Raw genomic sequence first — 17,725 nt, forward strand, 5'->3', positions numbered from 1 at the left:
GGAGCGGCCACTGCACTCCAGTCTGGGCGACAGAGTGAGACTCCAACTCAAAAAAAAAAAAAATCTACTGCTTTTCATTCTCTTCTGTGATTTCAGAGATGAAAACTCTGGACTGATGAAGTAGAACCCAAAGTCCTACAACCATTCTCTGTAATAACGACTTTAAAATGCCTGGCAACCTCAGAAGATATGGGGTTCCCTGCTTTTTGTACAGATGTTTAGAAAAACTTACTGCATTTTTCTCACATCCAGGAAGATTTAGACTAGATATCTATAGTTCATTTAAAATATTTCAGTAGCAGATATAGCAAATCCTGCAGTTTTGAAAATTGACACAAAATAGTTACAATGCAAAATAGATTGCCAGGATTATTTTTTATTTATGTAATTTAAAGCTATGGGGTATAATTCAGGATTAGATACACACATGATCATTGTACAGGTAATGTTTGGGCCTCACTCTGGTCCCAACTTCACCTGGTTTGAGATCAGGCACACTTATTGATGACAGGACTAGTATTAATTGGAGGGTCACGCTGCTGGTATTTAAAAACTCCAGTGGATGATGTTCGGTAACAGTGTTCATTTTGCTCCTGTGCAGCTTCTTAACTGCTTTATCTCCACCTCTGCTGCCAGCTTCCCTTCGCCTTTCTCTGGAAGCGATGATAGGTCTGACTCTCCTTTCTTTTCCGTTGGCCTTCAGCTCTCTACTCCGGGGTAGCTTTAACTGCCATCTGTACACTAGTGATTCCGTTTTCTTATCTCTGGGCTTCATGTTTTCAGACCTTCAGAAGCCTGTTTCCATCTTCTAAACTCTTCCCCCACAGCCTCAGAGTCTCATGAATGTGATGTGCTGACAGATCATCAAGTCCCTCCTTCCCATGCTCCACAATTCCAGCAGCAACTTCTTCACCCACGGATATGAACCAAGCCAAGAAAATCAGCTGCCCTCAGTCCCTCTGTCCCCTTCACACTAAGCTGCCCTTCTGTTTTCTCAGGGTTATCCCCACTGCATTCCTACCGCTATTCTAGTCGCCCCTTATACAAATAGGTACTAGCACATCATCTGGGTTGTTCCCAGATGTGGGTTATGCTTGATGGCTGATCACCCTGCCTCCATCCAGCCTTGTAGCACTCACGCTATCCTCCATAGCAGGTAACATTACTATGCAAAGCAGGTCATCAGCCCGCAGCTGTAACCTCCAGCGGTATATGTAAACAAAGCGACAGAGTGAGACTCCGACTCAAAAAAAAAAAAACAAACTAAGCCTTTGCTCCATTTGGTTAAAGTCCGGGGAATGAAATTAAGGCAAGAGCGCTTGCTGGGGTTCAAGGGACAGCGAGCCAATCAGTGGGCGCAGCGCGACTTCAGCGACTTCAACAAGCCATTCAACGGGCGCAGTGCAACTTCGGTGATTGCAGACAGCCAATCAGCAGGTACAGGGCATCCTCAGCACCTGCAAAGAGCCAATTAACGGGTGCAGGGTCCTCGGCAATTTGCACGGGTTGACGTTGGTGGTTGCTATGGTAGCGAGGGAGCGGTGGTGATGCCAGCACCAGTGGGGCAGACCTGATTCCTGCTGACCCTAGGGATGGTGTGGAGGCGAGAGGCACTTTCCAGGCAGAATTTGCGGCCTCTCTTTCTCCAGGGCGCGCATTGCGCCTCCTAGTCCCGTCTGGGCTGGGGTGGGGCCCTCTGCCTTGCGGGATTGTCTCTGGGGAGAGGACCATCTGTCATGCTCACTGCTATGTCACCAGCGCCCCAGTTTACTCCCGCCCCTGCCCCATTGTGAGAACCTTGCTCCATCTCCTCCCTGCAGCCCCTTGGCCTCTGCAGTCGCCAGCACACTGACTCCCCCACCGTGTTGGAGACCTCCTTCCTGTCTCCTTCTCCACACCAGGGAGCTCCGCGCTGTGTCCTGAAATCCAGCCTGTCACTCCCCTTCCACCTGGAAACCAAACAGACAAAAAAAAAAAAAAGAGAGAAAGAGAGAGAAAAGAAAATGCAAATCATAGTGGTCATTAAGTCCGTTTAAACCAAAGGGAAAGACTTAACTGAAGGAATTCCTTTGAAGGAATTAACTGCTGTTAGTTGTTAAGGAATTATGAAGGAATAGTAAACCTCCAAAACCAAAGTAGACAAGGGTAAAAACCACGCTGCCTATTCTATTAAATTTCCTCCAGCTCACTGATAAGTTATTTGTTTTCTTCAATAGTGTGATGTCCCTCTTATAGCCCCCAGCATAAACAGGCATTTTACTTGAAAAATGACTTACTAGTCATGCCAAAAAACAGAGAAAGTGTGTATGAAAATGTGCAGTTAGGAGAAAAACTTTCTAGCTCAGAGCTGGGGAAGGGAATTATACAAGTAAAGAAGAACTTTCCTGTTAAATTCACATGTATGTAGGAATGACTCCTAGAAATAACAAGAATTACAAATATATTTTAATCATAATTCACTGTTTAGTAATCTCTAATAAGTCAGAGATTGCCCCTGTAGTATGAGCATCCTGCAAGCAAGAATGTGGGTCATCCCATTAACTACTATATCCCTACTGCCCTAAGCAGTCTGTGAAATATAGTAGAAATAAGGAGTGAGACAAGAAAAATAAGAAAGGCAGTTGTATTTCCAGCTCAGATTCTGTTTAATCCCACCAGGCTCCTCTCATATTTATATCTTTTTCCTTGTAACAAGAAGAGATTGACTACATTATCTATCAGTAGAAGACTATTAAATAAATCAAGGAACATATACTAGAATGTGTCTATTTTTAAAAGAGGCGGATCACAATGTACTCTCTATAAAATGGTTTTTAAAAATACCAAGTTGCAGAAGCATGAGCAGATTATGCTGATATTTGCATTTTAAAGGGAGAGATTTATGTGTATTAGTTTGCTAGGGCTGCCATAACAAAATACCACAAACTGGTAACAACACTCCTGAAACAACAGAAGTGTATTTTCTTACAGCTCCACAGGCGATGACATCTGAGACCAAAATTAGCAAGATTGGTTTCTCATGAGGCCTCTTGATTTTTGGATGGCTGTCTGCTTCCTGTGTCTTCCTGTAGCCCTTGCTCTGTGTGTGTGTTTGTTCTCATCTCCTCTTTTGAGGATACTATATTTGATTAGGGCCTACTTTAAGAACAAGATTTTAACTTAACTCCTTAAAGGCCCTACCACTAAGTACAGTCACATTTTGAGGTTTTGGGGGCTAGGATTTCAACATACGAATTTTGTAGAAACACCTCAACCATAACAGGTTTTCAAAACAGTTTTAGTTTAATTCACTATATGCCTAAATGAATGGCTCCTCCATCTCTTTGTCCAACCCTCAGTCCCTTCTTAGCATCATTCAATCCATGTGTTACTGATTTGTAGGCCAAAGAAACACATTTGAGCTTTGGTCTCCTGTGAGTTTTCCTCCTTTATAGTTATTTTGTAACCCAAACATCTATTAGTCATTAGGTTGAAGGATCTGAGAAATAATTGGAGCATCATATAGAACTTTGGTATAGAAAAATCTCCTAATAATATATTTCTTCAATTAATGCATAGATTTCTTCAATTAATGCATTAAATTAAAACTGTGACAGTTGACTTTTAGGAAAGTAATACAGTTTTGCTTTTTCATGAGATAGGGCTGTTTATCAATGAATTTGAGAGCCACTGAAAAATAACATTAAGCTTATTAAGTTTAAAGCACATTCTAAAGTCCCCTTATTTCCTTTACCCTTTGCTGACCTGTTTTTTATGTCAATGAAAGACTAAGCAAAAACAAAAAAACTAAACAGCACTGAATGTGGGCATGATATAAAGATGTCATAGGAAGTGAGGTGGGGCTCCATTGGGGATGCCCATGGGCTACCTGATGAAACATCTTCTGTGCTCTAGCTGTTTCTTGCTTATGGCATTACATGAGCCAATTTAGAAATGCCCTCGGGGGCTGGCGTCTTCCTGTCTGTCTTCTACTCCAGTTTGAAGTCCTGTGAGGAGCAAGGTGCATTTTCAGCCTGGCTCTGATGATGCCAATTAGGTGACCTTGGGCAGATTCCTCACCTTTGTCATATAAGTTTCTTTAGCATAAATTGAAGGGATCACAGCTGAGACTTCTTAAAACACTTACGGTGTGGCACATGCTGATCCATATGCTTTGTCTTTATATTAATTTATTTACACACCACTCTGTGAGGTAAACCATGCTATTATCCCCATTTGAAACTGGAAGCAGATTATGATTACCACCTATCATTTGTGTCCTCTTTTAGTTTTTCTATACTAATATTTTTAAATTGAGCCTTTTAAAATCAGCGTCCTCAGTGTACTTCTTGTGGGATAATTTTCAGCGTGTTATGAAAATACAAGTTTATGTGACTGTTTCCTGTAGCCCTTGAGAGAAGTGCAGGGCCCTATCTACATAGCACCCGACACATCTGGGCTTCCCGTGGCCCCAGAGAAGTGCGGAACCCTGTCTACATGGTCCATGGCAAATCTGAATTTATACTATCATGCTTGAAGCTCCACCGGTTTGTTTCTCTAGACTGCAGTTCACCACAGCCCTGTTGCTTCCACAGTCCTGGGGGGCTCTCTCCTGTGGGGGTTGATAATTGACTAAGTCCCACAGTCTTCTAGAACCACTGAAACTAGTTATATTTTTTAAGGCAACTTCCAATATAGAGGCTGGAATCAGGAAAGACATGGCTCACTGTAGCCCCAAACTCCTGGTCTCAAGTAATTCTTTCTTCTCGGCCTCCCAGAATGCTAGGATTATGGATATGAGCCACCATGCCTGACCAGGTTTTTAAAATCTTTAATAAGCAGCAAAAAGATTATCTTTCCACTATCCTTGCAAAGTGGGCATCTACATATCAAATGTAAAACTGTTTTCAAAAATATCTCTGTAAATTATTCTTCTACTTGCCATCAAACCCACATTATTTATTTGTAAGATATTCCAGTAAATAAATAAAGACAGATAAACAGTCATGAGATGTGATCACTTTTTACTGTGTTTCTCCAGGAATTTGCTTAATCTTCTTAGTCTCTTTTAATATTAGGCTAATACGTGATTTGGCTTATGAACTGTTATTTAATGAATAGTGAAATTTTCATTTGATTTTGCAGAATTTAAAAATGGTGCTGCAGTAGTAGAAAAATATGCATAAATATTTCTTGACCGTAAGCTGCAAGTTCTATGATGAGGCTTTAATTATCTGTAAATATATTTTTAGAATTGTTTGTTCAAAAGATCCAAGTTTACATAGAAATTCGTCTCATATTATTGTGATATATTTGACTCATTTTTTTATGTAGGATTGACAGTTACATTTCATTTCAATTATAGTTAATTTCAATTATTTGTAAGTCTTAATTTCTTCAGTACCATATGCAAGGTGTATTATGTTATAAACTAAGCAGAGATTGAGTTTCCTTTGGGGAAATTAGATTTTAGTTAAAGGTACTAATAGTACCAGTTGTTGCCTTAAAGAGGACCCCTTTCCTTCTTTAAACTTCTTCTGTGAACACTACCTCTGTGTCCAGCATAGGACTGTATCACATTAAGATTCTTAGAGGTACATCAGAGAGGACCAAAAAAGTAGGGGGAGAAGAAACCTTTATTTTATTTATTTATTTTCTTTATTTTAAAGATGTGGGGTACAATTCAGGGTTAAGTATACAAATCTTCATTTCGCAGGTAGCCTTGTTGATGAGGTATGCTCCTCCGTTCCCTGGCAGTTTCCCTCAACTGTCAGTCCCACCCCCTCTCCCCTGGCAGTTTCCCACTACTGCCAATCCCTTTCTTAGAAGACCTTTTTAAGATCTGAATTCGTACCATTAATGTTTCAAAAGCTGCTACCAGGGTCTGTGCCAGAGTATCACCCCTTTCATAAGAACCTGCTCAGTCTTCCCTCATCGTCTTGCTAGCAGGCAGATGTCTTCAGCTTTCAGCCTGTTGTCAGGCATGTAACTGTGGCAAGATCCAGCGTGGAAAGACATGTATTGCCTTCACCAGCCCTGTGTAACAGGCATGGGTGAGCAGTGTGCTGGGAGGGTCCACCTGGACTGGCCACAGCCTTGTGCTTTGGCAGAAGAGGGTCCTTTACTCCCCAGGCTAGGACAGAGTAACACATTAGCGGTACCCAGGATGCAAAGTCGAAGCCTGAACTTGACAGTCCACTGAAAAACCTGTTTCCCCAAGCCCGACTCCAGAAAATAGGACCTGATGGCTTCCATTATGCAGTTTGTTTAGTAAACGTTTAGTAAAAGCAGCGGTGTCATGTCAAGCAGAGTCTGTCTAATGCTGAATAAGTCACTTACCAGCTTGGAGATTGCTGGCAGAATAACTTCCCTGAACCTTGTTTTCCCTAGTGAAGAGGGCCATGGGGTTAAAAAACATACAGTATACACCCATGGAGTGTTCACAGTGCTCAGGTGTGCTCTGGATGCCAACTCCTCCCCACCTGGCCCTCCTTATACCTCTCCTGCCACTGTGCCCCAACTGGACACTCCTTTGGTTAAAGAGTGTGTGATTGTCAACCCTTCTTTTCAGAGAATGATGAGGAGCAGGAGACGCTGCCCTCTCTGGATAAGCCTGGCTGGTACTCCCAAGGGAATGCTGTGCACCTCTATGAACTTCTGAAGAAAATGACCAGCAAACCGGAGCCCCAGGTACATTCTGACTGAGGTGGCGCCCTCGACGCCCTTGCAGACACAGGCAGTTGCAAACTGAAACCACAGTCCTCAGTGCGGGAACCGCCTGCCACTGCCTGTCACACCTCTCTCATCTCTTCTGCTTAAACAAGCCTGTCCTTTGTCAGAGAAGAGCAAAGATTCCAAGCAGGTGCCACAGACTTAGGGGCACACCAGAGGAGTGGGTTGCCTGAGGAATGAAATCCAGACAACAGTTTATCAAAAAAGTCTTTATATGTAAAACACACAATGCTTGAAATTATGCTTCAGACTAGTCTAACGATCCACACTTTTGTCAACACTACCACGTTGTTGTCATTGGACATTGCTGCATTTGTAACAGCTGAGTTCTTCTAAAAAATATTCACCAGAATCCCTGTGAGTAGAGATTGTTGGGTGGCTGAGCCCGGCCCAGTGGGTTCTACAGGCCCCTGGGCCCCTGCAGGCGTAGGGGATGGAGCTCTTAACTTGGAGGCTCTGGTTCTCACAGTCTCACATGTAAATTGAGGGACATGGACTAAGTCAATGGGTTTTTGCCTCAGAGCCCAGAGAGCACCCAGATCCCTCAGGCTTGACCCACTCTCAGTGGTTGCTTCAGCAGATCTGAGGTTGGGCCCAGAAACTCTTGACAAGTGTTGTAAAATGTATTCCCGATAATCAAGAGCCTCCTATAACAAGTCATCTCTGATCTCACCAGCCCTCCAGCTTTAGGAGTGGATTCTCTATAAACATGTCTGTAAACAGATAGGTTCACTTGTTTAGGAAAATTGAATAAGACATTTGTTTCATCTCCTGCTTTCTTCTACCTGCCAATGTATCCTATGACTTCTTAACACAAGCCTATGGGCAGCAAGACCTCATCTCTACAATAAATCAAAAAATCAGCCGGGCGTGGTAGCACATGCCTGTAATTCCGGCTACTTGGAAGGCTGAGGTGGAAGGATCGCCGGAGCCCAGCAGGTCGAGGCTGCGGTGGCCGGGAGCAGCCACTGCACTCCAGTCTGGGCGACAGAGTGAGACTCCAACTCAAAATCAAAAAACAAAAAAAAAACACAAGCCTGGGTCCTGGTGAATCACACAGAATTATCTGAAGGGCACTGTGCAGCTCTTCAAGGGGATCTAAGAAGCTCTTGCAGCTTGCAGTTGTCAGACTCTGATGCCTGTTGGAGATTTCCTTCTGTTTCCATGACATGAATGCCACTCTCTCTTGCACTTCCGTGCCTCAGACTGAATTTGCTGTCTGCTTGCAGGTGGTTTATTTTGGTGACAGCATGCATTCGGATATTTTCCCAGCTCGTCATTATAGTAACTGGGAGACAGTCCTGATCCTGGAAGAGCTGAGGGGTGATGAGGGCATGAGGGGTCGGAGACCCGAGGGGTCGGAGCCACTAGAGAAGAAAGGGAAGTATGAGGTAAGGTCCCATCATCCCTGTCCTGGAGGAAAAAGTGTGCATGTCTAGAAGCCAAAGCGTCCTCTTACTTGACTTCAGCATTATCCTGGACAGGCTGAATGCCATCATGTTAAAAAAAAAAAATTGAAACTTTGAATCAATTTATTGGCTTCATATTCTGTGAACACTGAGATAAATAATTCTGTTCTCATTTCCATCTAAAAAAAATTAGATACCAAATAAGAAATTTAGACCAAGTAGTTTTTTAACTGCCCTTTATGTAATAATAATAATAATAATTAGTTATTTCTATTGTAGAAAATATTATCTTTCTAGATTGCTCTGTTTGGGGGTAGTTTTCAGATAAGAACGAATTGACCATATAAAAATCAAGTCCCAGTTTAAAATAAAAGACACTTCATAATAAAAAGGGGTTATTTCTTTTCCAAAAATGTAATGTGTGCCCAAAGCCTATTTGTAGGTTCCTACAGTGTTTTTCTATTTTGATTTACTTAAGGATGAAAAAACTTGATATTGAACATTAATTAATCACAGTTTTAATTACTCTGTTCTCTTGTTTCAGGGATCAAAGGCAAAACCTCTAAATACCTTATCTAAAAAATGGGGCTCTTTTTTTACTGATTCTGTTTCGAGACTGGAAAATACAGAAGACTCCTTGGTTCATACCTGGTCCTGTAAGAGAATCAGTACTTACAGTACCATTGCAATTCCAAGTATTGAGGCAATTGCAGGTAAAGGGGAAACTTATGAAACTTTACCTTTCTGGACAATAATACCCTGCACTAGAATACTTGCCTTTAAGATAAAGAAATCTTCCCATGACATTGGTTTACTTTTGGGGAAACAGCAGCCTAGGGGATTAAGACCAGCACTTCTACTGGAGCCAACTATAAAAACTGGACAATTTTTTTAAGTCTGCTTGGAGGCACAGGATAAAGATAGAGAATTTTACTAAAACAGGATGCTGAAGAGGCCCAGTGAGAGGGAACCGGACTTTGGGGACTGCTTTTCCCCCTAGGTGTTTGCTGCTTCCAGAGAGAGTGTCAAAGAAGGTGATAGGCTTTCAGTAGTTTCATGAACCCATAGGAGTAGGACCTGGAGAAGAAGGCCGCCCTGCAGAGGGGGCCTGTGAGTGCCCACAGTCTGTGCAGACCCTTGCCTTGGAGTCAGGATGAACTGAGAGAGTCCCGTTCACAGTTGCTGATGCTCAGCTTCAAGTCCACTGAGTCCCTAGCCTGGACTGAGAGAGTACAGGTGGCTAGTACACCTATGTGCCTGCTGGAAGCAGACACAGATGTTCTGTTGAGGAGAGAACATCATTCTAGGACTCAGATCACTTCCAAAAACAATTCATTACGCTTCAGCACATAATGAAAATAGTCAGATATGTCAAGATGCAAGATCATGCTAACAGAAACAACTGTGGTTACTATGGTCAAATACAGAAAGGAAAGGATCAAGGCATTTAGTAGAGAAATAAAAACTATAAAAAGAATGGAAAGTATAGACCTGAGAAAGGGTTTGTTGTGTCATATTCAGTTGTTGGTTTTGATGTTCAGCATACCTCCTCAAGAAGCACAATACGAGTCTCTAAATTAGTGCTCATAGCTGTGATCACATTCTCATAACAGTTGTAGCTCAGATAGAACTTGACATTGATTAAGTAACAGATTCAGTACAGTGGGAGTTTCAGTCCTGTGTAACTTACCTACACATTTTTTAAATAGCAAGAAGAAAAATAGTATGATAGTCATGGCCTTGGACATGTTGAAGATAGAATCTTTGTGCTATCCTGCTAATTGCTTTTTTTAAAAAGTCCTAAGAGTTTTTCTGTTTCTGTTTGCATTATTTTACATTGAATTTATTGTGTAGAAGTATGTATTTGTTCAATTCGCTTCATTTGTTTCCCGTGTGGACAGTGTGTCTGGTACCATAGAGGGTCTGGTACTCAGAGAATTGGCTCATTGTGTCCCTCTGTTTCCTTCCAACTTGTCAGTACCCAGGCACAGCTTTCCTGTGATGGTGATGAGTCCTTTCCTTATGGAATTCTCAGCCCAGGAGTCTGCAGCCTGGGGATTCCTGTTTTAACAGAACTGATCTAGTTTTGCCATCTTATACCCGAATTTCTTACTAGACCATTTCTTTTCTATACGTTTTGAATGAGATAGGCAGTGAAAAGCAAATCTGCTACTTCCCTTTTGCCTCTTAAAACCTTTGTGTGTTCATGTAATGTTTCTTTATTGGTGGAGCTCCTGTTCGACGTGGTTATTTCATTTACATTTAAATACCTAGAAGCCATTTTTATAGCTGTTACAAAAGTTTGTATTTATATAAGTTGTAGTGGTGGTTGGTTTATAAGCATTTTTAACCTTATAATAGCTACACAGACACCTATCCAGGTGGCAAAAGAAATATTAAAATTATGCAACTCTAAAAAATAAGTTTCATTATCAGTGAATATTAAATTTTTATTTGTTGATATTTATGAAACACATTCAGAGACCTGTGGAATAATCAAATTGTTTTTTTGGGATTTTTTCCCCCCTAGAATTACCTCTGGACTACAAATTTGCAAGATTCTCTTCAAGTAATTCAAAAACAGCTGGCTACTATCCACACCCTCCATTGACCCTGTCAGATGATGAAACACTGACAACCAAATAAACCATCTTTACTGAAAAATGAACCATATGTGCAGCAAGATACTGTACAAAAAAATGTTAATTTTCAAAAAAATACTGTAAAATGCTTTCTAGAAACAAGTTTTTAATGAAAATTGACCAAGAAATTGATATTCATCCATAGGTCTCCTTTCTATATTAATCATCTTGATATTTAATAATTCATTATATTAAAATCTCAGTGTTCTAGAACTAAAAAGAACCTTATGTTTTATTAGAATTCACACACACACACTTACATATGCCTAGTCCAGTGGTTTTCAAAGTGTATCCACAGACCAATAGTACAGTATGACCTAAGAACTAGACAATGCAGATATATGGACACCCCTCCTCAACAAACCGCTAAAACTGAGAGTAGGGCTTGGCAATCTGTGTTTTAACAAATCCCCAGATCTAGTTTGCTTGCAGTTTCAGGCCACTGGCTAGACCATATCCTCCAGATTTGATTGCTCTGTGTAGATATAGCTGAGGATTGATATTTTTATATGCCCCAGGAAAGTGCAGCCAGAATTGAAAACAACTCATATACCAATTCCTTCATTTTATAGCCAAGAACACTGATTCCAGTGAGATTAATGATTTTTCCAAACTATTAGGCTTTATGCTATGTCTGTGTTTTCCAAAACAAGAAAATAAAGAGACATGATTTCTTCTGAGATCATGCAGTCAGTGTGGAGTGAGGTGGTACTAGACGTCAACTCTCTCAACCTCCACTGTCACCTGTTAGGCTTTCTCCCCTAATGTTATAAAGCCTATTTACTTCATTTTACCAACTTTAAGCCATGCATTCTCAATGGGGACAAAAATGAGTTTGAGGGTGAAAAAAAATCTTACATGATATGAGTTGTGACCTTCCAAACTTACCCAACAAAGTCTTTTTCCTTAGTGTTTTTTTCTCTCAGGGAGAAATTTAGAGTTATAGCTATTAATTAAATTTAATTTGTATTACATCTAATTTTTCCTGCTGGGAAGGAGGATAATAATGAAAAACACAGTTGAGAAAAACTGCTTTAAGGTGTTTTACAGGTAGACTACAGTTCAGGATTATTGTGTTCTATGTGCTGTGTACAGTCATATCAGCAGCTATGTGTTGCAAGATATTTGGCGCCAACTGATGTTTACAATATACGTTCCTGAGTAGTCTGTAATTTCATTCTATTTACATGGACAGTATTAGAAAACACACTGGTCACTGTCATTATTTTACTTGGATTGTAGTAGCGAATGTAGCATATTGATGCATGCAATGAAAACTATTTTGTTAAGATTTATAAATGTTCAGATAAACCCCAAATACATGGTGGGGATGAGTATCTCAGGGTAAAAAATTACTGAAAATATTTCCTCAGAGTCAGTAGCTTTTTTGTTTTCTACCAGTAGGTACATGTGACAATGTACTTGAAACTGATTTCTGGAATGTCATTGTAAGATTATAATGAGCATACACAATCAAGCTTAGGGCTAAATGAAAGATACTGTCTCATGTTAATTTCTATTACGAATAAAGCTATTTTTCCTTACTCATTTTTATTCTGCAAACCGCAAAGAATACATCTTAAAATGCTTATAAACTGCTGTTAATATGAATGAGAACTCCAAAATAGGAAATTAATTGTACTTTTCTGGCCACTGAGCAATGACATAGGCAGAGGGGAAGTTCACTAGGTCTGAAGTTCTAGTCCTCCTTTTGCCAGTGTCCACTTAAGACCCTGAGCAGGTGCACACCTCAGGTGACCTGTTTCTTCCTTCTTGAGTTTATTTCCAAGTTTGCTTCTGTCCAGCCAGTGCTGCTTCTGGTGAATGTTGTTCTTCCACTAAACTACAGTTTGGCTTTTTACATTTGTATTTCATTGTTTTTGAAAAGTACCAGTGTTTCTAATTGAATATGATTAGATTAAGAATAAGCATCCAAAAGTGGCACCATGAAAATCAAAGAAAGTATTAGAAAAGTGGTATATTTTTTAATAAAGTTATGAACTAAGAAAGCAAGAAAATTGTGAGTAAATGGGCAGAAAATTTAAGTTTAATATTAGCATACATGCAAACATTCATTATCTAAAAGACACCTAAAAATAGATAAAAGGGAGCTGGGACCTTTCTTTTTTTTTTTTCTTTTTTCTTTTGCTAGCTTCCATTGATCTCATCAGCAAAGCCAATATCTGAATGGCTCAGGGGTCAAATGATTTATCAGGATTTGGTCTATTGTAGTAGTAGGAACTTCAACTCAACCATGAATTGCAACCTAAAATCAACTTCTGAGTTTGTTAAACTCTAAAATGAAATCAAGTATTATTTCCTCACCAATGGTCATATCCAAAAGTAACTTTACACACACATACACACACATACACTTTAATGAACTGGTTTGAATGAAATTCAAATAAGTCTGTATAATGATTTTATATAACAAACCAACATAAAATGGAACCTCACACTAACTCTACCTCTGATGAAGGGAACAAACTTATTTTCATTCATATGCAGCAAACATCAAGATTACATAGGCACATTCAGGCATGTTTTAATCTGTAACTGTATGGAATCATGTATTAAATCGAGTAATGAAAAGTACCCCTTTTGAAAGCCACTCATGAATGGATTAAAAATAACCCTCAACTGGGGCCTAAACACTTAGGTGTAAATAGGATTTCTGTTAACATTTTTATGTGGAATTTGGCAGGGAGGGTGTGCCGAGTGGAAGGTACTCTACTTGAAACCAGGAAACTCAACTGGATGTGACTGCATCTGAGGCAGCTGACCTTCCCTTTCTGAGCCTGTTTTCTCACTATTTACAAGGAGATACTTGAATGTGTCACAGGAATTATCAAGGTGATGTGACAGCACACAGGGACATGCCTGATACATCTTAGTGCTGAGGAGACAAGCCAAGAGCATGCACCTGAAACAGAATCAACAACCTGGGGCTCACACTGTGACTCTGAGGCAAGGGGCCCATGGAAAATGCAGGTGAGCATTCTGCTGTGTTTAAGGAAGAAAACTGACCCAGGGAAGCTTGAGTTAACTGGGACAGAGTGACAGCAGCAGGAGGTATGGGGACAAGGACCAAGCAGAAAGGTCTGAGAGCCTGTCACAGGCATGTGGCCTGAGCTGGTGCCCAGAAACAGAAACCTAGGGAGACTGCAGTGTGGAGACAGAGAAGTCATCAAGGGTTAATCATCCCTCACAGGGCAGTGTGGCCAAGCAGACGGAGATGATGACCCCTCCCTGGTGCCCAGAGGATGAAAGACCCTCTTAGCTGGTTTTGGAGGCCCATGCAGAGAATAATTGGGATCTAGGACTGGGGAAGGAAAACAAGGCACTGCAGAGAAACGGGCTTATGGGGGGAACCCAAGCCAATAGGGGTAACCTGCTGGATTCCTCAGAGTCTCATTTAATGGCAAATTTTATTAGACTAGACAACAAAACCATGCTAATCTGTCACAAATGGGTGGCACCAGCCTATTGAAGAGTGAATGCCAGGCCAGGCACGGTGGCTTACGCCTATAACCTCAGCACTTTGGGACACTGAGGTGGGAGGACTGCTTGACCCCAGGAGTTCAAGACTAGGCAACAGAGACCTTATCTCTAACAAGAACAAAAAAAACAAAAAATTATCCAGGTGTGGTGGCACGCACCTATAGTCCCAGCTACTTGGGAAGTTAAGGTGGAAAGACTGCCTGAGCCCTAGAGGTCGAGGCTGCAGTAAGCCCTGATCATGCCATTGTACTCCAACCTCAGTATCAGAATGAGACGCTGACTCAAAAAAAAAAAAAAAATGAATGCTTTTAGTGCTGATAAACCAAGTACGGGAAAAATGACATTTTCTGCTTATGTCCAGAACAGGAATAGAAAAGGGATAAAGCTTGAAACCAGAGGTTGACAGTGCAGAAATCAATCCCTAAATTGAAACGATGACATGAACACTGTTAGGGGCATGTAGGATAAAGACAGGGATACAGCTTGCAGAGGAAAACCTAACTCTAAAAGTTCTTGGGGCCTAGAAGAAGTCAGCAGGTAGAACACTACGTAATAACCGCACCATCGTTGGCAAGTTTATCTTACTGCCCATTTAACTAAGTTTCTAACTCAAATCAGAAATGTTGGGCAATTTATGTCACATTTTTGCTTAGATGGCTAAAAATACCTGGTCAGCCACTCTCAGAGTTTGCAGCATCCACAGAGCCTGTCTGCAACAGAGAGCACAAAGTTGTTCACCCTGCAAACCTGCACACCACAGCCAAGCAGCAGAGCTGCCATGACTGACAAGTAAAAGAGTGACAGCTGATGTGTTTCTAGACATTTTATTTCAGTCATAATTAGGGCTTTTTTGGTATTCATCTTAATGTACCACATTGTTGTAGGAAAAGAACTGAAGTAGCACTCAAAGAATATGCAATGAATAATTTTATCAAAGCCTGTCTTAAGACCATTAGGAGGAAAATTGAAGGTGGGAGGGCAGAGTTAACACCAATGCAATCAACACAGATGGTACACAGACAAGTTTTCCACTGAAAACAGTATTTTATTTATTTTTATTTTTTGGTGAAAACAACAAACACAGTAGTGACTTTTCCTTCAAGCACATAGGAGAAGACAGAAGAACAGTGACCGGCATTCAGCCTGACAGAGGATTCTGGTACTTACACTGCTGAGGAACATGAATTCCAAGTACTTTATGACCAAGACAAGAAATGTCAAGTAAGACAGCAGTTCTATTTTTCTTCTTGAGATTATTTTCACAAGACATAGCAACAATTTGTAAAATCTTCAGACTACTGAAAGATTACATTATTCAACTTATACTTCTAAGAAGAGAACTATGTAGGAACAGAGACCAGGACAGCTAATATATTAATATTCATTGAAGTCATACTGCACAAGACACAAGCTGGATATTTTTGTACGTTCTCAATTACAAGCAAAAAGCGAGCCTGTAAACATCAATTCCACCGGCAGGCTGAGATGGAGAAGGAATTCATAGGGTTTTACTGAGAAACAGTGAAATAAGGTGCACAGACACCTTTAGTGGTCCATGTCTAGAAGGTCATTCCTGGAACAAGGAAAACGTCCAGACTCACGTTTTTGTCGATAAAGATCTACTGGTGAATTTGGGAAGTTAGGGGACACTGGAGCAAGCCCATCCTCTGAAGTTCCCACCAAACCAGGGGAGGCCCTCCTGCAGGGCCCAGGGTCTCCTGGGGCCTCTCCAATCCCTTCCACAGCGGCTTGCTTCTGCTTCTGGACTTTTCTGTTTCTCAGCCTGGACCATGCTCTCCACTGCTCGCGCCATGAGCTCCTGAGCCCCCACCTCAAAAGAGAGGGAGGGTGGAGTGGGATGGTCATCACCACCTCACCTACCCCCACTGTCACTGAGCCAGCCCTGACAGCACCGTGGTCCCAGCTCCCAGAAGACCCTCATCCCCCAGGAGGAGGCTCATGGTCTTGCCCAGACTGCAGCCTGCTGCTGGCCTGTGAAAAGTTGAGGACTTGGACCAAGCAGAGGCAGGAGGGGGGGCACGGGACATGGATCAGGAGCAGAACAGGTCAGAGGATGGGGCTGCGACATGTGTCCTGGCTCACTTCTGAGCGATGCAGGGCCCAGAGGAGAGCATCCATCTTGACACTCATGAGTACAGCCACATCTGGGCGGCCTCAGCTCACAGCCTGCAGGACATCCCCAGAATGTGTCATCCTAAAGCCTCTTCTCTCCTGCTGCTTCAATGGAAGTTCAAGAAACACATTGGGTCTGGTAGAATGAAGGGGAAAAGGAAGAGGAAGCCAAAGTCAGCCTAAGAGAACACTGCCTGCACCTAGAAATCTTGCTGACAGGTCCCCTCTGGAAATGCAGACCAGCTAGAAGCAGAAGGCAGGAACAGAGCTGAGGGACCCGGGATCTGCCTTGCAGTACCATTCTCTGTTCACTAAAAAGAGAGTATCTTACAGTAAGAGACTGGAGCCTACCCCTTCTCTCTTGGTCACAGGGTAAATTAAACAAAAGGCCGTATTGCCCACTTCGTCTTGTTCCTCAACTGTGAATGCTCCAGAGGGTGGAAGGGAGGGAGAGACTGGGAGAGAGGGAAGTCAGCCCCGCAGTCCGGAAATAATACCTTTCACCCTAGCAACTGTCATGCTCAGGGTGGGCGCAGGCCACCGAAGAGCCCAAAGGAGGCACCCGGATCAAGGTGGCCTGTTGGCTGGGGCAGAGGCTAGCGGCCACAGGGACTGCACTCCAGCCTCACTCTGGGCAGTCACACCCGGCCACCAACCAAGTGACCACCAAGAGGGTGGCAGGAGACGGTGATCTGAGGTCCACGGAGAGGTCCTGGAGAGGCAGGCAAGGTGGTCCGAGCAAAGCCCAAGCGGAACATGAGAGCAGAGAGGGTCAACCACAGCACAGGCCTCATACTCCCCAGGCGCTGGTCATGCTGCACAGAGACCAAAGGTGCAGGAAAACCAGCGTGGTAACAGGGCACTTCCCCTCCTCCCAGACAGCCAGCAGGTGATGATGGGCAGGCCCAGGAAGGTGCGGGGGTCAGGTGGAGGTCGCCTGGGATGGGTATCAGGTTCATCTTACAGAGGTGACAAGAGCCTGCCACAAGGAGCCCGGGCAGCACACGGTGTGAGGCCCGGCTGGCGGTTCGTGGACACACATCAAGACTAAACTGGAAGAAGACCGTAGTCGCAGACAGGGCCAAGCAGCGCAGAGAGTAGCAGAACTGTGCAGGATTCCACAGCAACCGTGCCTGGCACCGACGCAGTGGATGGCCATGGCGGAACATACTAGCACGAGGCAGAACAGCAGGGAGGCTCAGCAGAGGCCGCGCACAGCGGAAGCGACACTCGTGCAACGAATGACTGGAGACTGAGAAGAACCAGAGGACAGCAGAACGCGCAGGGCGAGGGGCAAGCGGAGGGCGGCATGCTGCGGGCCGCGCCGGG

General features: G+C 42.6%; 1 protein-coding gene across 1 annotated transcript in view; it reads left to right on the forward strand.

Moving 5' to 3' along the window:
* NT5DC1 (5'-nucleotidase domain containing 1) overlaps positions 1 to 10,982 on the forward strand; it is a 141,980-nt gene extending 130,998 nt beyond the window's left edge. The window contains exons 14-17 of the mRNA XM_021711006.1: positions 6,551 to 6,669; positions 7,941 to 8,102; positions 8,665 to 8,833; positions 10,651 to 10,982. Coding sequence (XP_021566681.1) covers positions 6,551 to 6,669; positions 7,941 to 8,102; positions 8,665 to 8,833; positions 10,651 to 10,766 — 566 coding nt within the window. The 3' untranslated portion in view covers positions 10,767 to 10,982. The remainder of the gene's footprint in view (positions 1 to 6,550; positions 6,670 to 7,940; positions 8,103 to 8,664; positions 8,834 to 10,650) is intronic.
* The last annotated feature ends 6,743 nt before the right edge of the window (positions 10,983 to 17,725 follow it).

The sequence above is a fragment of the Carlito syrichta genome, unplaced genomic scaffold, assembly GCF_000164805.1.
Source record: "Carlito syrichta isolate Samal-C Ts95f unplaced genomic scaffold, Tarsius_syrichta-2.0.1 Scaffold301807, whole genome shotgun sequence".
NCBI lineage: Eukaryota > Metazoa > Chordata > Mammalia > Primates > Tarsiidae > Carlito > Carlito syrichta.